Source organism: Thalassophryne amazonica, chromosome 4, assembly GCF_902500255.1.
Source record: "Thalassophryne amazonica chromosome 4, fThaAma1.1, whole genome shotgun sequence".
NCBI classification, from domain to species: domain Eukaryota; kingdom Metazoa; phylum Chordata; class Actinopteri; order Batrachoidiformes; family Batrachoididae; genus Thalassophryne; species Thalassophryne amazonica.
In genome coordinates, this window is record NC_047106.1 from 59,505,449 (window position 1) to 59,526,575 (window position 21,127).

The 21,127-nt window shown below is 43.9% G+C and overlaps 2 protein-coding genes across 2 annotated transcripts in view; both read right to left on the bottom strand.

The window, feature by feature from the left end:
- LOC117508274 (sodium- and chloride-dependent GABA transporter 2-like) overlaps positions 1-21,127 on the bottom strand; it is a 527,846-nt gene that overhangs the window by 22,742 nt on the left and 483,977 nt on the right.
- Positions 1-21,127, bottom strand: part of LOC117509074 (sodium- and chloride-dependent GABA transporter 3-like) — a 233,564-nt gene that overhangs the window by 19,370 nt on the left and 193,067 nt on the right. Inside the window, exons 8-10 of the mRNA XM_034168880.1 lie at positions 14,871-14,995; positions 7,506-7,618; positions 780-917 (exon numbers count right to left, since the gene is read on the bottom strand). Coding sequence (XP_034024771.1) covers positions 780-917; positions 7,506-7,618; positions 14,871-14,995 — 376 coding nt within the window. The remainder of the gene's footprint in view (positions 1-779; positions 918-7,505; positions 7,619-14,870; positions 14,996-21,127) is intronic.

Genomic DNA, 21,127 nt, shown 5'->3' on the forward strand with positions numbered 1-21,127 from the left:
ATGTTAGCGTTACATCGGCGCTGCCGTCCTTCCAAGTCATCCAGCTTTAGCTGTAGCGTAGCAATCTCTGACTTCAGCCAGCCGACATCTCCCTCCAGATTCATTGTCTTATCCGAGTACATGTTCAGTCCGTCTTCCAGATTCTTCACTCGAGTTTCTTGTTTCGCCATATCGTCCCATATAGCATCGATTTTGGCATTTAAATCCTGCGTGCATGAGTCTATACGAGACAGTATCTTGCTCTCACTTCTTGCGATAGCCGCCGTCACTTCAGATAAGTCTACAGCCTCATTGTTCAAGGCTCTAGCAGAGCCCGCGGCTTTAGCAGCCTGGTCTTTACCGGGTTTACTTTTGCTGATAGCAGCTTCTGATCTGTCACGAAAGACGTGCAAATTTGAAAACCAAAAGGTTTGATGGATCCGTATCTTCTGAGTTGGTCAGCTTTATTTGGGATTGACCGAAAAAATTTAAATATTTGTTAAAAAGTTCGCCCTGATCAGGAGCTCCGCCAAAACATGTCTCTACATGTTATCACTCACCGGCACCCCCCAACTGTGCCTTTCGGTGTGGACCTTGCATGTTCTCCCTGTGTTTGCTTTGGTTCTCTCTGGGTGCTCCAATTTCTTCCCACTTCCAAAGACATGCAGGTCAGGTGGATTAGTGCATGTTAACTCATCACATTTTCTTGAAACTTGACAAAATACAGAATACAGTACAGAATGCAAAATATTTAACATTCTAACCCGAACCATTTTGCCTCATGCCAACCAAATACTGACCTGAGTGATCATGATGAGCTGACAGGAGAAACATATGAGGCAGAAGAGAAGCAGGAAATATTCTTGTCGCCCTGGTCGGCGCAGTAATCGGGGAAACATATCTGTGATGGATGTTTTCATCCCTTCCATTCCAACGAACTAAACACAGAATGAATAAGGCAGGATGCATTTGTGCTCATCTGCTTCGGGACACTTGTCGTGAACATGACTGTCATGGTAATATTGGGCTGTCTGTTATTTGTTTGAGCTGTTCTTTTTTCTGGGGAAGAATGAATACACAACTTACACCTTTAATAGATATTTAAGTTCATGATAATGAAAGTTCTAAAATGTCTTTTTATTTGCCAAGGCGTCTGAATTTTCTATGAGTGATCATGATTGACATGCTTCTCACTATCAACATGAAGTGTTGCGTATGACAGCACTCAATAGACTGATCAAATCCACAGAGGGTTGTAGATTTATACAGTTCAGGAATGTTTCATTGTTTTTGTAAGAGAATGTCTTGAGTGGCAGAGATGTATGTGAAGGTGATGCAGGATATGTTCAAGCACAGTGTGACAGTGGTGAGATGTGCAGCAGCATTTTTAATACCCCCGCCACACTAGTGGCCGAATGTGCCCGAATGCCGGCTGAATGGAAATTCAATCTCCATTTGGGCAAAGTCAAGGCGCATTCGAAACCTCCGACAGCTGAGAGCATTCCAAACAGTTGGGCTCATTTGTGCAGCCAGCCCGAATGTAGAGCACATGCTCCCAACTCTCAAGGTATGTTTGAGGTGGAAAAAGCTCGAATGGCAGTTGAAGTGCAGTCTGACCGCAGTCTGACTGCATTGTAAGCATCCAATATGGTATCTCAGGAGCGTTCAGAACATTCTGATCATGTTCGAGGTAACCTTAAAATGGTTCAGGAACGCCAAGTCCCAATTTTGCCCTGGATGAGCCGGATGTCACCCTGGTGCATCCCGTTCTGGGTGCGGAAAGGACATGTAGTAATGTGCAAAGTCTGTGGCATACAATCATTATGTACACTAGACGTGAACATTGTGCAATCACACCAAAAACACAGTGTGTGACTTCAAGTCAAAGCATCTCAGAGCCGCAGAGCTGCACGTGCAGCCGAACAGGCTGTTACATCCATACAAAGCATGACATTACTGATACATTGACATCCCCACTTATTGGTTAGGTATCTGTCATACTATGTTCAACATAGCTGTAACATCGAGCCACTTGTTGGATTGGTTACTACAGCACAGTCTTTCCTGTGTCTGCCACAGATATCATCCAATCCAGCACGTGGATCCAGCCGCATTCTGGAAAAAGTAGTTTCACAGCAGCTCGTGGACCACTTTGCTGAGAATATCCTTTTTGAGCCACTGTAGTCTGCTTTTAGAAAATGTCACTCCATGGAGACAGCTCTCACTAAAGTAGTGAATGATCTTTTCGATCAATGGACTCAGACACCACCACGATTTTGGTGTTGTTGGATCTTAGTGCTGTGTTTAATACTGCAGATCATCATATTTTACTCAATAGGCTGAGGAATTATTTTGGGATTACTGGAAGTGCCCTTGTGATGTCATACCTGTCCAGTCGTTCTCATTGTGTTTTTACAATAACACTACTTCTAAACTTAGTGATATGAAGTTTGGGGTTCCACAGGGATCTGTTCTGGGGCCCCTGCTGCCAAAGAGTAGTTGTTACGACAGTTGTTGTAAAGTGGGACTGGTTGGTTGCTACGGCGACGCTGTGGGCCTGCTCCAAGACCCTGAAGCTAAATGTAGCATGTGGACATCGCATACTTTTAGAGCCATCAAGTTTTTAAAAGATGAATTTTGCAGCATGTCTGTCACGGAGTGACACTGGAAAGAGAGAAGATGGCAAGAAAATGGTGTTTGATATGGTTTTGATAAGTTGTCGTCATGAACACAAACGAAAGATAAAAGAAACGGGAAAAGCGAATTGCATCTTGTGGCATCAGGAAACATGGTAATAATTTTTTCTCCCTGGAAAATAAACATTGCGCTGTTCAAACAAAATTTCAGACATTATGTGACTTTTTAAAATTAATGTAGACTTACTTTTATTGGAAAAAAAAGACATTTTGGCTTTGAATGGATTTACAGGAATTTACATGATATAAATTGGCTGGAATATCAGCAATCTTCAATAGATAAAATATAGTCTGAAGTTTAATACGAGGTCTATTAGAAAAGTATCCAACCTTATTATTTTTTCAAAAACCATATGGATTTGAATCACGTGTGATTACATCAGACATGCTTGAACCCTCGTGGGCATGCGAGAGTTTTTTCACGCCTGTCGGTTACGTCATTCGCCTGTGGGCAGTCTTTGAGTGAGGAGTCGTCCACCCGCTCGTCGATTTTTTTCATTGTTTAGGAATGGCTCAGAGACTGTTGCTTTGTTTGATAAAATTTTTTTCAAAACTGTAAGGCACAACTGAGTGGACACCATTCAATAAATTCAGCTGGTTTTCGGTAAAAATTTTAACGGCCGATGAGAGATTTTGGTCTGGTAGTGTCGCTTTAAGGACGGCCCACGGCGCCTGACGGCGATCTGCGCTTCGAGGCGGCAGCGTCTCGCCGTTTCAAGTTGAAAACTTCCACATTTCAGGCTCTGTTGACGCAGTAAGTCGTCAGAGAACAGAGAACTTTCAGAAGAAGTCGGCATGAGGAGTTTATTCGGACATTCCATTGTTAACGGTCATTTTGTAATGAAAGAACGTGCGGGCAGAGTCGCATGTCGGGCTGGACCCGACCGCGGGGGGTCGCGGCAGGAAAAACACCTCCGTTGTAAATCTTAACGGGCAAGTTGGAACATGCCCAAGCTGTTAAACAATTTCTCAGTTACTCACTTGTTGAAAGCCATTAAAAGCCGCCTGAATTCTACAAATGGTTTTCAACATGGAGGTGTTTTTCCTGTCGCGGCGCACACAGATTTGCCGAGTCGTCACGGAAACGACTCGGCGAATTTGCGCGTACGTCTTTCATTAAAAAAATGTCCTTAAACAGTGGAATGTCCGCATAAATTCCTCATGCTGGCCTCTTCTGAATCTTCTCTGTTCTCTCACGATGTCCTGGGTGAATTAAGCCTTAAATTAAGATGTTTTCAGCTCGAAACAGGCCGACGACAGCGCGTGGAAGCGCTGCAGGACGTCCCGCTCCGTGGGAAGTCCTTACACCGACAGAAACACCCCATAATCTCTCATCAGCCGTTAAACTTTTCACAGAAAACCAGCTTAATTTCTCGAATAGTGTCCACTCGGATATTCCTCACAGGTCCAGAAAAATTTTTGATAAAGCAACGCGCGCCGTCTCGAGCAGCGTTTGAAACAAAGGAATTCAGCCGAGAGGGCGGGACCACATCTCACTCAAGGCCTGCCCACAGGGAAATGATGTCACCGACACGCGTGAAAAAACTCACGCATGCGCACGAGGGTTCAAGCATGATTGGTGTAATCGCATGTCATTCAAATCCATATAGTTAAAAAAAAAAATAAAAGGGTCGGTTTATTATCTAAGAGACCTCGTATATATAAACTACATCATATTTAGAACCCATTAAAATTTTGGGGGAATTTTTAATTCGTGGGAACATACACTCAACAAAAATATAAACGCAACACTTTTGGTTTTGCTCCCATTTATTTTTTGCGCAGACGCACTTTAGGCTTGAATTCGTCTGCAGGTTATAATGTTTGCTGGGGCGAAATACACTATGGATTTCCCTCAAATTATGTACACTCAACAAAAATATAAACGCAACACTTTTGGTTTTGCTCCCACTTTGTATGAGATGAACTCAAAGATCTAAAACTTTTTCCACATACACAATATCACCATTTCCCTCAAATATTGTTCACAAACCAGTCTAAATCTGATAGTGAGCACTTCTCCTTTGCTGAGATAATCCATCCCACCTCACAGGTGTGCCATATCAAGATGCTGATTAGACACCATGATTAGTGCACAGGTGTGCCTTAGACTGTCCACAATAAAAGGCCACTCTGAAAGGTGCAGTTTTGTTTTATTGGGGGGGATACCAGTCAGTATCTGGTGTGACCACCATTTGCCTCATGCAGTGCAACACATCTCCATCGCATAGAGTTGATCAGGTTGTCAATTGTGGCCTGTGGAATGTTGGTCCACTCCTCTTCAATGGCTGTGCGAAGTTGCTGGATATTGGCAGGAACTGGTACACGCTGTCGTATACGCCGGTTCAGAGCATCCCAAACATGCTCAATGGGTGACATGTCCGTTGAGTATGCCGGCCATGCAAGAACTGGGACATTTTCAGCTTCCAAGAATTGTGTACAGATCCTTGCAACATGGGGCCGTGCATTATCCTGCTGCAACATGAGGTGATGTTCTTGGATGTATGGCACAACAATGGGCCTCAGGATCTCGTCACAGTATCTCTGTGCATTCAAAATGCCATCAATAAAATGCACCTGTGTTCTTCGTCCATAACAGACGCCTGCCCATACCATAACCCCACCGCCACCATGGGCCACTTGATCCACAACATTGACATCAGAAAACCGCTCACCCACACGATGTCACACACGCTGTCTGCCATCTGCCCTGAACAGTGTGAACCGGGATTCATCCGTGAAGAGAACACCTCTCCAACGTGCCAAACACCAGCGAATGTGAGCATTTGCCCACTCAAGTCGGTTACGACGACGAACTGGAGTCAGGTCGAGACCCCGATGAGGACGACGAGCATGCAGATGAGCTTCCCTGAGACGGTTTCTGACAGTTTGTGCAGAAATTCTTTGGTTATGCATACCGATTGTTTCAGCAGCTGTCCGAGTGGCTGGTCTCAGACGATCTTGGAGGTGAACATGCTGGATGTGGAGGTCCTGGGCTGGTGTGGTTACACGTGGTCTGCGGTTGTGAGGCTGGTTGGATGTACTGCCAAATTCTCTGAAACGCCTTTGGAGACGGCTTATGGTAGAGAAATGAACATTCAATACACGAGCAACAGCTCTGGTTGACATTCCTGCTGTCAGCATGCCAATTGCACGCTCCCTCAAATCTTGCGACATCTGTGGCATTGTGCTGTGTGATAAAACTGCACCTTTCAGAGTGGCCTTTTATTGTGGGCAGTCTAAGGCACACCTGTGCACTAATCATGGTGTCTAATCAGCATCTTGATATGGTACACCTGTGAGGTGGGATGGATTATCTCAGCAAAGGAGAAGTGCTCACTATCACAGATTTAGACTGGTTTGTGAACAATATTTGAGGGAAATGGTGATATTGTGTATGTGGAAAAAGTTTTAGATCTTTGAGTTCATCTCATACAAAGTGGGAGCAAAACCAAAAGTGTTGCGTTTATATTTTTAGTGTACATCATTTGAGGGAAATCCATAGCGTATTTCGCCCCAGCGAACGTTATAACCTGCAGACGAATTCAAGCCCGAAGTGCGTCTGCATTTGTGCAGACGCACTTAATAACTCAGATAATCAGATAATAACAGACTCAGATAATAACCATAACTGTACACCATCAGACACCAGTCACCAGGCAACTCACCTGTCCAAAAGCAGTGCTGCAAAATCCTTGTGAGTTTGATCGCCAGTCTTCTGTCGCAGTTACTCCAAACAATCTCTTTGATTCCCAATGTTCACCGTCGTTGATCTTCTCTTTTTCTCTCGCTCCTTATGATGTCTTTTCTTCGCACTTTCTGTGTATATCGCCGGTCTTCCTCGCTTTCTTCCACTTCTATTGTCTCTCTCCTCCATCTTGCCTTCTTCAGTTTTAAATTTCTATCCCAGCATGCATCGCAGCGAGTGGTGAATCCCCCCCCACGTGACCTGTGACGTCACCCAGATGGTGTCCTGGCTTTCGAATTTTTGGTACGTGCCAATAATTCAGAATTTGCTTCGATACGGACTAGTTTTAATCACATTCAGACTAATATTTTGGGAATCCTTTATGTTCACACTAATGAACAAAATTACTTTGGTCCCCATTAAAATTCTAACAATCGTCTCAATTTCAATATGCTTCCTGGCACTCCAGCTTTAATGTAGACTTTCTTTCATTGGAAAAAATACATTGTGGCTTTGAATGGATTTACAGGAATTTACACAAGAATATAAGTTGGCTTTTTATTACTGTAGACTTTCTTTCTTTGAAAAAAGATGTGGCTTTGAATGGCTTTACAAGAATTTACACAAGAATATAAGTGACTTTTTTACTATAAGGTATGTTATTGATATTTTACCGTGATTTTCCAGACTGGTTTAGCTGTGGTTTTTGAGATGCTTTAACAGTCTTCATGAATTTCATGTAGTTTAATTGTTCTGAGTTAATACATAATTTGGTTTACAATTAAACGGAAAATCATTCCAGGTCCTACTTCCATGTCATATTCTGTTATTTCAACATTATCACTGACAGTTCAAATGAAAGGTTGAATCTAGGATCATTTAAATATCCTTGGACTTCACAATTTTCATTTCACAGCCCTGATAAATGTTCTTGTTTGAGAAAACCCAAACTGATTTGCAGCTTGTGCATGAAGTCATTTTTGTTCTTCTAGTAAAGATGTATCCTGTACAATTCTGTCCAGAAAACAGTTCAAAGAAATAAATTAAAGCCCAGTATTGCCGTAACACCACTTACCACAACTGTAAGTATATTGCTGTAATACATGTAATTTTTCTGAAGTTAACGTGTTTATTCGTCTTACTGCTGTATCCAGACCCAGGAGAATCACCATTACAAAGAAACAGACGGCCCACAGTTGAGGGAGAGGCATCATGGCTACAGCCTGAGGGTATGCAATGAATGCCAGGCCCGGACCTGTAAACAGCATGATGGTGGTTACTGTTTCTGTGACTGTCATGAAAAGGTACAATACAATGTGCAATCAGGAAACCTTGCTGTCCATCCCATTCTATTTTAATCAGTATAATGAAACTGCTAATTAAAGGCCTGTTACACTTCACAAGAATCGGCATGAATGAAGCTGAAACATACCAAATAGGAAAAAAAAAAGACAAAGTTCGAGACACAGTCGGGACAGACATTCTGACAGCCGTGTACAAATGCTGTTGGAATACCCAGAATGTGTGCCAAAGCCGTCTCAAATGAATTGCGCACATTCGGTGTGCAGCAGCACCCGAATCCAGGCCAAATGCACCTGGAACACAGTATGAATACCCAGAGTGCAGGTCAAATGAATGAATGAATCCCCCAAATACCAACACAATGCAGCCATAATATTCAGAGGGCTGTATGACAAAGGGTCAAACGCTGTCTGAATACCATCCAAGAGCCACTCGCAAGGCACCCTGAATGCTGTATGAAGGGACCTCAAAGGTGCCCAGAATGCCCCCGGAATGTATGCTGAGTGTGTATCAAAAATGTAATGACCTAAAGGAAATGCAACCCGAATAACAGGACTGTAACCACATTGTGACACAAATGACCCAAATGTTCCAAGAATGGTGGCCGAAACATCCCCGCCAGGGTATAAAAGGCACTGGCAAGTGCAACCAAGTCATCATTCCCAAACTACAGAGAGCATGGACATGACTGAACGAACAGCACTGCTGCAGATAGCTGTACTCCAGCAACAGCTGCTGCAGCAGCTGGTGGAGGGCAGCAACAGACCGGTAAGGAGGAGGAGGAGACGCTTGCAGACCAGACCATGGCTGACTGAGGAGAGGAGGTGGCTCTACAGCCACTATACACAGCTGATGGAGGATCTCCATGTGGAGGACTCACAGGCGTTCCACAATTACCTGCAGATGGAGCCTGCCATGTTCAACGAGCTGGTGCAGAGGGTGGGGCCCAGGATCCAGCAACAGGACACCTGAATGAGGTAGGCACTGCCTGTGGGACCCAAGCTGGCTATCACGGTGAGATACCTGGTGATAGGTGACAGGTAACCGAGCCTGATGTACAGCTTCTGCGTGGCATGCAACACCAACAGCCTCCTCATTCCCAAGGTCTGCCAAGCCATCATAGATGACTACAAGTACGAGGTGATTGCCTGCTCCACCACATCCGGCAGAATGGTCACCCATCGAGGAGGTCTTCCGGAGCAGGTGGCAGATCCCCTATGCCATGGGTGCCCTGGGTGGGAAGTATCTGGCCATCAGAAAACCACCCAGGAGCAGCTACTTGTACCACAATTACAAGGGGTTCTTGTTGGTGGCCTAATGGCCCTTGTAGATGGGGACTACAACTTCCTCTGGCTGGAGATCAGGGTGTGTGGCAGTATGTCATACACCCAGATCTTCAGTGATGAGTCAGAGTGGAAGCAGTGCTTGGAAGATGGGAGCATGGGCTTCCCTGAGCCATCCCCCCTTCCCCACGATGACATGGCCATGCCATACTTCATCCTAGGCGATGACATCTTCGGCATCAGGACCTACCTGATGAAGCTGTATGGCCATGAGCACTGCCAGAGGGCTGAGCGTATCTACAACTACTGCATCTCCAGGGGACAATGTTTGGTGGACAATGCCTTCCAGATACTGGCCCAGAGATAGCAGGCACTTCTCACCAACTTGCAGTCAGGCCCCTCCATCATCCAGGACATTACTGAGTGTTGTGTGTGCCTGCACAACCTCATGTGCCACATGGGTATTCTGAACGAGGAGGATGAGGCCCACAACAACGTGCCATGGCCCTGGATAGACCACACCCAGTTTGGCGACGTCCAGCACATGGCAGGTGCCTGTTGGAGCAGAAGGGCCGGGAGGACCCAGTGCAAAGCCCTCAAGGCATATTTCAACAGCCCACCGAGTGCCATGCCCTGTCAGGACCATGTGGTGAACACCTGATCCCCCACTTGCCACAGCCACGTACCACCGACACCACATGCACCATCACCACACAAATGTGCGGAAGCACCCGTACACCCTCTTCCCCCCACCCCTACTACCATGGCCACCCCCTGTCTATCCTCTAAACATGGTAAGCGGAGATGATTCCAAAAAGCTCTACTCTGGTCTCATCTGACCACATGACCTTCTCCCATGCCTCCTCTGGATCATCCAGATGGTCACTGGTGAACTTCAAACAGGCCTGGACATGCGCTGGCTTGGGCAGGGGGACCTTGCTGCCCTGCAGGATTTTAAACCATGACAGCATCATGTGTTACTAATGTAATCTTTGTGACTGTGGTCCCAGCTCTCTTCAGGTCACTGACCAGGTCCTCCTGTGTAGTTCTGAGCTTTCTCACAATCATCCTTACCCCACAAAGTGAGATCTTGCATGGAATCCCAGACCGAGGGAGATTGACAGTCATCTTGTGTTTCTTTCACTTTCTAATAAATAATCATAACAGTTGTTGTCTTCTACCAAGCTGCTTGCCTGTTGTCCTGTAGTCCATCCCAGCTTGTGCAGGTCTACAGTTTTGTCCCTGGTGTTCTTAGACAGCTCTTTGGTCTTGGCTATGGTGGACAGGTTGGAGTGTGATTGATTGAGTGTGTGAACAGGTGTCTTTTATACAGGCAACAAGTTCAAACAGGTGCAATTAATACAGGTAAAGAGTGCAGAATAAGAGGGCTTCTTAAAGAAAAATTAACAGGTCTGTGTGAGCCAGAATTCTTGCTGGTTGGTAGATGTTCAAATACTCATTTGCAGCAGTAACGTACAAATAAATTATTAAAAAATCATACATTGTGATTTCCGGATTTTTTTTTTTTTTTTTTTTTTTTTTGATTATGTCTCTCACATGGACATGCACCTAAGATGAAAATTTCAGACCCCTCCATGATTTCTAAGTGGGAGAACTTGCAAAACCACAGGGTGTTCAAATACTTATTTTCCTCACTGTATCAGGTAGCACACCCATCAACAGAGTGAACTGGCCACACCCACCATACACAAACATGCACATAGGAGTACATGTGGATGTCTGTAAGCCACAGCTGACATGTGTAGGATATACCAATGGCACATCATATGATGTGTCATACCATCACCCAGAACATTGCAGACCCCAGTCACCCCCAGGAAGACAACTTAATCACAAGTAATGGGTATCTGGGCACACAGCTGGATGTGCTCAACTGCATTATGGTGCCAATGTGGGTGTGACACATGGGCAAAAATGAGTGTGAGCATGAAAATCCCACATTGAGAGGTTGACATCACGCTGCTGTAAAGCAGTATCGGGTCATGGAGTATCAGATATGTTTTATGATTACAAGTACAAGTAAATGAATATGGGATCGGGCCAATACCCGATGCTGGTATCAGGAGTGGTGCATCCCTATGTTTATTGTTGGTTTTAGGTAATGTCACCATCACACCCTTTTGTCACTGAATGATCTTCTCCCTCACCAGTCTTTCCTCATCACTGTTTGGTTCATCCACGGACTGGTTTTTGTTAGTCTCACTGTCACTACCCTTTTGTCCAACTGCACTCTCTTGCACCAGTCTTTCCTCATCTTCAGCTCGTACATCCACACCCCCTTCCTGAACATTCTCACACACCTGTGTTCCATTTCCCTAGATTTTGTGTGATCATCGACCATTTCCATTCTTATAAGACAAAACAAGAGGCACAATAAATATTTGACAGAATATGCAATAATAATGACAAATATTATACAAGAATAATATTATATCAGTCATTATTTGTCATGGATAAACTCTGTGAACTCAGCCAGATGGGTGTAAAGGCTAGTATATTCCGAGTTAAAGTCTCAGGACCAGTTAAATTCGGATGACAGAAGCAGGAAGGGCATACACTGTAGATTTTGCCACATCTCAGCCACAAGGGATGCACAAGTTAGTGCATTCTGAGTGCCAATTCCAAGACCAGATAAATGAGTAGGTTTGCATCAGGAAGTAACTGGCACCTGTTAAATCAGACACTGCAAAAGGCTGTGATTTGACACTTTTCTCCTTTCACTCCTACATCTCCCATCATATTTTAATAGTTTTTGCATTGCACATGCTGATTACATTTCGGGATCACATATGTTTGGCAGAAAAGTCTGCAACTTTACAACACAGAGTCAGAAAAAGAGGAAATTATACATCTTACCATTGAACAGGAGGTGATGATTGTAAAAAGAAAAGCTTGTTGAGGGTCAAATTAATCCATAATAAAGCATAATCCAAATGACACAGAGTTGCTATTGTTATATTTATTTTGATAGTACCTGTACTTGGATGTGCTGCTGAATGTGATTAAATGCAGCCCAGTCTCACGTTTTTTGTTTTTTTTTTTTGCTCCCTTGACGAAATGAGTCAAATTTTCGTGACGGGGTGTTTTTTTTAACTCACTATTCCTAATCCTACTCCTACCCCCTACCCTAACCTTAACCATAACCTAATCTTACTCTTTCCACCCATGCTAACCATAACCACCCCGACCCCCCTGCTTCACTTTTAATTTCATGCAGCCATCACGGAATAAATTAGAATGAATTTGTGCTGCCGTGACGAAAATTAGGCATTTTCGTCACAATATCACGAACCAATAGATTAATGTATATTTCATGCTGCTGAATCACGACTTGCCATGAGACCAGGTTTCTGATAAAATGATAAAAAAAAAAGTTGAAAACATAAAAGGTTCATTCAGTGAATCAGCACAGTTGGCACAAAATGGCACCATGTTCTCAGTTGATGCAACTCTCTGAATAAAGGGACCGCAGTGGAAGTTATTAGAGCAGTCACAAGCCGTGAGGTGGGGTACACCCTGGACAGACGTCAGGGTGTTGAAGGGGCACATATAGCAAGGTGGATTAGTGGTTAGCACTGTTGCATCACAGCAAGAAGCTCATTGGTTTGATTCCCACCTGTGGACTTTCTGTGTGGAGTTTGCATGTTCTCCCCGTGATCACAAGGGTTTCCTCCGGAACGTTCCGGTGTCCTCCCACATTTAAAAACATGCAGGTTAGCTGAATTGAAAACTTTATAATTGTCCAGTTCTCCCTTGCAAAAGAGGTTATAAAAACCAACACACACATTCCAGTAACTGGTGTGTTGATTTTTACAAATAAATAAACCAACCAGTGATTGAAAGGAGACTCTTTCTTCTCATGATGCTTTTGGCCAGCCCAGTCTCATGTTTTTTTGTTTGTTTGTTTTGTTTTGTTTTTTGTGCTTCTGTGATGAAATGAGTCAAATTTTTGTGACTGGGTTTTTTAAAAAATCAGTATTACTAACCATACTCCTACCCCAAACCCTAACCTTAACCATAACCTAATCCTACTCCTTCCCCCCACCCTAACCATAACCATCCCGACCCCCCTGCTGCACTTTTATTTTCATGCAGCCATCACGAAATGAATGAGAATGAATTTGTGCTGCTGTGATGAAAATGAGGAGCTTTTCGTCACAATATCACGAACCACTAGATTAATGTATATTTTGTGCTGCTGAATCACGACTTGCCCTGAAACCACTTTGCTTTTGGCGCATGTGTCTGTTAATGCTCAAACCTTCAGAACTCGTGCATTACTTTAAAAAATATGTGCGATATTTTCACTTTGTAAAAATGATAGCGTTACCATTAATGTTGATAATGTCCAGAATTATTGTTTATAAGTGAAACCATGAGTGAAAAGTGCTTTGTGTTTCATGTCTCCTGCCCACTGTCTGTGTTGTTGTATGTGGAAAGTCGATGACACTTTTTTGGGGGGCGGCAGTGGGCAGGGTGCATAAAGACAGAAGCTCTGGCTTGTTGTTCATTTGGGGTTTGTGATTTCCTTTGATTTTACTCAAAAGTCTTGGCAGTGCTTAAACTAGAAACTGGCTTATCGGTAGCCGACAGTGTACCAAGTCAGTAATAAATGGACTGCATTTATATTGCGCTTTTCCATCTGCATCTGATGCTCAAAGCACAAATAATGCCTCACATTCACCCCGAAGTGAGGGTGCTGCCATACAAGGTACTCACTACACACCGGTAGCAACTAGGAGATTAAGGACCTTGCCCAAGGGCCCTTGGTGATTTTTCAACTCACTAAAAGTTCAGTTAGCAATTCGCTGCATCTTCCACCAAACTTTTTATTGGTTTAGCGTTAAAAAACTTAGCTTTTCAGTTAGCGGATTAGCAGTTACTGAAGCTAACTTTTTGGTTATCTGTGCCCAAACTGTTGCAGTGTATGGTCAGACAAAGGGTCTGAACTAAAAAAGGATGTGCAGCAGGTAAGAGTGACAAAGGATGCAGATGGAAAATGTGCTGACAAACAAGGAGACTGTGTTGAGAAGGTGAAGGGAGTACTTTGAGGAGGTGAAGAATGAATGGTCATCCTACTGTCTCTAGGCTGCTTTACGTTTCTGCCTGTATTGAAAGACACCTGAGGAACTTTTTCTTTACCACTTTTGCCAGTGTGCTTGCTCAGGGGGTGGGTAAGTTTAGACTTTACTCTTGTGAAGCACCTTGGGGTGACATACGTTGTGATTTGGCACTTAATAAATAAGTTGAAGTGAAGTGTGCTCATCTGCATCCACATGCCTGTCTCTTCTTTACAATTACACTCCTGACTTGTCTGATCACTGATCATACTATCAATTCTCACATTTCTTTTGTCTCAGATTTCTGCTTTTTCATTATATTTGACTCCCATCTGTGAATGTTGGTTATCTAATTATTTATGTTAATTTGCATTCACAGGTTTCACCACATCAGGTTTTCTCCTCTCAGACATTCTCACCGCACCCATCTGCAACATTATATCAAGTAAGTCTTCACATCTTCATGTCTTGTGAGTCCACTCCCAAGTCTTCATGTCTTGCCGCGAGTCTTTAAGTCTCTGTAGTCGAAATAAGCCTCATCACACTGAGACAGGTCCACTCCTCACAACAACCATGAGGTCTCTGCAACACGACTTCCCCTGCTTTGAATTCATCTCCCCGTAACCCTAAATAAACTCAATGAGTGTATTCTTTGTGTGTGTTTTTGTATCTGGATTCTATTACTGGCTAATCTGCAACAGTTTCACTTCAGCCCTCATGAACACACTTGTCTAGCGGTGCAACATTACAACAAGATATTGTTATGCAGTCTTCTGAATATTCTGTAAATTAAGGTGAAGGAAGATGTCAAGCGAGGCTTTATCATTGTAATCAACATTACCTGATTCTGCCACTTGTCCAATGGGAACGCCCTGTTCATGAGCCATGAATCCCAGGATAGAGAAGACCGCAAAGCCAGCAACCAAACTAGTACCACTGTTCAGTAAACACAGCCACAGACAGTCTCTGCAGTAAAACAAACAAACAAATAAATGCAAAGAAACTAAAAACAAGAAATCCTGGCATGTGTTGCAGTTTGTTTATGACCCCGAGCTCAAACAAGTCGAGGCAGTTGTGCAGAAAGATGGCGCCCACCGTGGCAACAGCCGTCGTTGCTAGCTCCGTCACTGGATGTCACGTTTTGAGTCTTTATATTTTTTTCTTGCTTGTTTTCTCTCGTTTCCAAATCTCATGCACTACAGACCTATGACAGACAGGCACTACTGGGCATTGCTCTGCATAGCTCTGTCTTTACTGGATATATTCCACCGGAACTGCAGCTCATTATCTGTGAGGAACGCCAGCATCGTAACACCCAGGAAGGCCCCAAAGCCTCGACCCCAAGTGAGGACGCAGACCCGAGGAAAGTGCTCCGCCGGCGGCGTCGGAAGCGGGGTAAGAGAGGCGGGCTTCATGTTCGGCTAAAGGCACGTCCGAGTAAGCCACCGCTCCCCAGCCTGCTGCTGGCTAACGTACGGTCGCTGGAAAACAAACTGGACGAGTTGCGGGCAAGGATTACAGCACAGAGAGAGACTAGACAGTGTTGTGCTTTGATTTTCACCGAGACTTGGCTCACAGAGACCGTCCCGGACTCTGCCGTTCAGCTGGAAACACATTCATTGTTCCGAGGGGACAGGACAGCGGATTCCGGTAAGAGCGCAGGAGGAGGTGTGTGTGTTTATATAAATAACTCTTGGTGTAGAAATGCTCGGACTGTACAGAAATACTGCTCACCTGATCTGGAGTTTCTATTACTGGAATGTCGCCCCTTTTATCTACCGAGGGAGTTTACCAGTGTATTTTTAGCCGCTGTTTATATCCACCCGGGCGCTAACTACACAACAGCACTCAGTAAACTGCATGATGTCATCAGCGCGACAGAGTCCGCTCACCCAGACGCCGTTTGCATAATCGTCGGAGATTTTAACAAGGGCAACCTAAAGACTGTACTCCCCAAATACTACCACCATGTGGACATTCCCACCAGGGGTAAAAATATATTGGACCACGCATACAGTAATATCTGTGGCGCTCTGAGGGCAGCACCATGCCCCTCATTTGGCAGCTCTGACCACATCTCTTTGTTCCTGTACCCAGCTTACAGACAGAGACTTAAACAATCGAATCCTGTCACCAGACAGGTGCAGCTATGGTCACCAGAGGTTGAGAGCACTCTGCAGGACTGTTTTGCTAAAACAGACTGGGATGTGTTTAGAACCGCGGCCATCCAGGAGGATTCTTCTGTTAGCGTAGTAGAATATGCTGAGTATGTATCTGGGTATATCAGCACCTGTGTTGAGAACATCATACCCACCATACAAGTCAAGAAGTTCCCCAACCAGAAGCCCTGGATTAATACCGAGGTACTGCGCTTACTGCGTGCTCGCACTGCTGCATTTAAATCTGGCAACGAGGCTGAGCGCAAAGCCGCACAATATAGACTGAAGAAGGCCATAAGAGCGGCCAAGAGGCAGCATAGAGAGAAGACAGAGAACTTCTACTCCAATGCTGACCCCAGGAGGATGTGGCAAGGTCTGAACCACATCTCAGACTTCAGAACCGGCTCCAGGACCACCACCATCAGCTCTTCAGACAGCCTCCTGGAAGACCTCAATGTGTTCTACTCACGCTTTGAGAGCTCCACCTCCACCTGTACCACATCCATAGATCATACACACACTTCGGCTGCCCAACCTCCCTCCTCCCCTCTCGTTATCACACCAGCCCAGGTACACAGAGCACTGAGGAGTATTCGGCTCCGGAAAGCTGTTGGCCCGGATAACATACCTGGTCGTGCCCTCAGAGCATGTGCCAACGAGCTGACTGATGTTCTTACCTCCATCTTCAACCTTTCCCTCAGTCAGTGCACTGTTCCCACCTGCTACAAGACCACCACCATCATCCCCCTCTCCAAGAAGAACCCCCCATCTTGCCTGAATGACTATAGGCCAGTGGCACTCACTCCAATCATTATGAAGTGTTTCGAGAGAGTGGTACTGTCATACATTCAGGGCTGCATACCGGACATCACAGACCCCCTGCAGTACGCTTACAGGCACAACAGGTCAACTTCGGATGCCATTGCTGCCGCCCTGCACGCCTCCCTCTCCCACCTGGAAAATAAAGACTCTTACATCAGAGTACTTTTCATTGACTACAGCTCTGCTTTCAACACGGTCATCCCTCACAAACTCACCTACAAATTGTCTGCCCTTGGACTCCACCCCACCCTCTGTGACTGGCTTCTGGACTTTCTGACTGGCAGACCACAGTCTGTCAAGATTGGGAATAGGACCTCAGCCAGCATCACCACCAACATCGGTACCCTGCAGGGCTGCGTCCTCAGCCCTATTCTCTACACCCTCTTCACCTACGACTGTGCCGCCTCTCACCCCGACAACACCATCATAAAGTTTGCTGACAACACTGCTGTGATTGGACGCATCACCGGCGGAGACGAAGCAGCTTACAGGAGGGAGGTGGAAGGCCTGGTGACATGGTGTGGAGTCAACAACCTCACCCTGAACACAGATAAAACCAAGGAAATGATAGTGGACATGAGGAGGGAGAGGGAACCTCATCAGCCACTGTCTATCCAAGGCCGCGAGGTGGAGAGAGTGAGCAGCTTTAAATATCTGGGGGTCCACATCAGTAGTGACCTCACTTGGACACTTAACACCACACAGGTGGTAAAGAAGGCTCAGCAGCGGCTGTACTTCCTGAGGAGGCTGAGGAAATTTGGCATGTCACCCAAGATTCTCAGCAACTTCTACAGCTGCATCATTGAGTCCATTCTCACCACCTCGATTACTGCGTGGTATGGCAGCTCAACGGTGAATGACCGCAAACGCCTGCAGAAAGTAGTGAAGACCGCATCAAAGATCACGAGGACACCACTACCATCTCTGCAGAGCATCTACCATCGGAGAGTCCACAATAGAGCTGCCGCCATCATAAAAGACCCTACACATCCCCAATACGGACTGTTCACACTGCTGCCTTCAGGACGGAGGTTCAGGAGTGTGAAATGCAAAACCACCCGCTTCAAAAACTCTTTCTACCCCACTGCCATCAGACTGCTGAATGCTGCTTCATTTCACTTCATACTGTAACTGCACCTTTATTGTTACTTTACTTTTTAATGCTTAATGCTTTTAATGCTTTTTTTTTTTAATGCCTATTTTGACTATTATTATAGACACCCGGTGAGAGCAGCAAAGAAGAGAATTTCATTGCACAGGGAAATACGTTTTTTACTGTACATATGACAATAAACCTTTTGAACCTTTTGAACCTTGAACCAGGCCAGAGAACACAGCTATTCTGGTTAGCTGTGTAGGCTAACACTTACCGACACGACCTCTCCCATTTTCCTCGTCTTCCCTTCTCCACTGGGAGCCGAGAAACTGCACTTTTCGTTACTGCTTCGGTGATTACAGCCAAAAACAAAACAGTACACCATTTTCCCGTTAGAATTGACACTGTTTGTGGGAAATCCCTGGACGAAGTGTGGGAGTGTCCACACAAACCATTCGAAGGATGGGGGTTTCAACGGAAACCATTTTAAACCAGTACGTCTTAAACCAGCAGGTCCGCTGGGTGACAGCAAGTATGCTTTGAAGTTTACCAAGCTGGGCTGAATGATTTGTGCTGAAACTCCCACACTCCGCCTGGGGATTCTCTGCTATGTTCATGCCGACTGTCCCCATATGGGGTCTAATCCCGCAATATCATGTAGGGGTTCAAATGAGATTGTGCTGTCCTATTATATATATATACAGTGGTGGGCACACTTCCGATAATCCGATAGGCATGTTGTTCTATCATCTGTAAGCAAATGAGAACTGGTGATGAGAAAAAAAAAAGTCATTTCCTTTAACACCATACTAATGTAATCGCAATGTCACCAAGTCATCCAGAGGCATACATGTTTAACTTATGGTTCAAATTTTAACCACTCATTTTAGACAAGTTATTTAAAATGATTGTCATGTCTGAAGTTTAGAAAGTGAAAATATCAGATATATGTTTTCGTTTTAAAGTAATGTGCTGATTTGTAAGGTTTTGTAAGCACATGCTGTGCCAGGCAGCAATGCATTATGGGTAGCATAAGGTAATCTCAGACGTTCACGACAGGACAAATGCATTTCAGACACTCTGTTCAGGGTCCACAGATAACAGCATTAAACTCTAGTGCCTAAAACTCTCGTGAATATATTCTCTGGTTTTATAGACGTTAGTGTATTTGCGTTTGTTAAATTCCACGCATCTTAAATGTAGCAGACACAGATTTTCTGGAATTTTGTTTGACATTTTTTCAAGGCCACTACTGCCATCTACTGGCCAGGAGTGTTCATGGCAGTATTAAATGTCTGGGTACATGGCTGCTCTCAAAGTGTTGGTATTGTCCATTGTCCAGGCGCTTTTTGTGTGCATATATTTGTTAACTTTGTATTCTAAAACTACGGTTAGAAGTAATTCCGACTCATCGGTCCACACGAACAATGTTGGTGCCATGTTTTTAGTTTTTGTGGAAGTGACGACAAGAGAATAAGGCTCCTGATTGGATAGAATTTTAATCAGTACCGCCACCCAAAGGTTTGGCAGACTAATTACAACACATTTATACGGTTCGATGTGGATGGATTTTTTTTTAAACGACGGTAAGATATTCGTTTTTTTACAAATACCCGACAACGTGTGTACATGGCCTTATGTCTGTGAAAGGCACTATATAAATAAATTTACTTACTTACTTACTAATATTGAGTGCGCGTTTTACAACATCATAAAAGTTTTAAAACATGCAATTGCGATGACACTTACAGGGCTCCGTAAAAATGCCTGTTTTTACAAATAAAAATGGAATATTTTACAAAAGCACATTTATTTTTAAACCAACACACGACACACGTCACATTAACGTGTTGGTTTACATAATGGATTACTGAACCAATCACTGTTTAGCACTTTTACCCAGAATGCTTTGCGGTCTGTGTTTGTTACAAAACCTCAGAATTAGTGCCTTAGTCAACATTAAAAGATATATGTTATATTTTAACTTTGTACAAATGACAGAATTGACATTAATGGAGTTATTCTATCAGTATTTTCAAAAAACCATAAGTTAGTATGACTTTATTTTTCAAGACCTCCGCCTGACCGGAGTGTTGAAATTGATAAGGAGCTGGCTTTATGGCTGCTCTTTGTGTGTCTGTGTGCTGAGAGTCTTGTAGTAAACAAGAGTTTCCAGCAAGGGCAGGGTGTTAAAAGAAAAATGATTATGATTATTAAAGAGTTGATTTCGTGCGTGCTCTCAGGATTTGTCTGTGCTGTTTCGTGCAGGGGGCAGCATAGTCAAACATTCTTGCTTATTCTTTAAGTCTTTTACTGCTTTCAAAAGTGATCGTGTTAAAAATCAATTTCAGTTCTTTAGTAACTACAAATGTCCCATAGACAACCCCGGAATTTATCGATTATCTGTAACTTCCGATACATTTTTGGGTGGTTTATCGGTTTATCTTTATCAAAGATAACTTTTCAGTTATCTTATTATCTGTTATTGAAGTTAATTTTTTGGTTATCTGTGCCCACCACTGTGTGTATATATATATATATATATATATATTACAAAATCACCTGAATATGCTACTGATGATGTTGGGCTTGTTCGCTTTCTTCACATCCATGAAGAACTTGCTAACAGATCAATCTGTGTGTTTTCCAGTGCTGTTTAGATATTTATGGAGTACGTTCATGTCCAACTTGGGTTTTCTAATCTTGTTTTTAGCTTCCTGATTTGTAACAAAAATACGCGTTGCATACCTATTGTCATGGTAACCATCGCAGCCATATAATAATAGCTTTTATTCTCCAAGTATCCACAAGAATAAAAGGAATTTGACTTTGGTTTCAGCTGCATTCTCTCTGTACGGCATGTAGAAATTTCCACTAAACACTGAATACTTTTCAGTAAAACAAAAAGAGTGCAAATGAAATGTGCAAGCAAAGTAAAAGGTGCAATAAGGAAAAAAATGTGTGAAACAGACAAATAGATTGAAGTTGTGCATGAGTGATATGAATTAGTGAGTTTTTTTG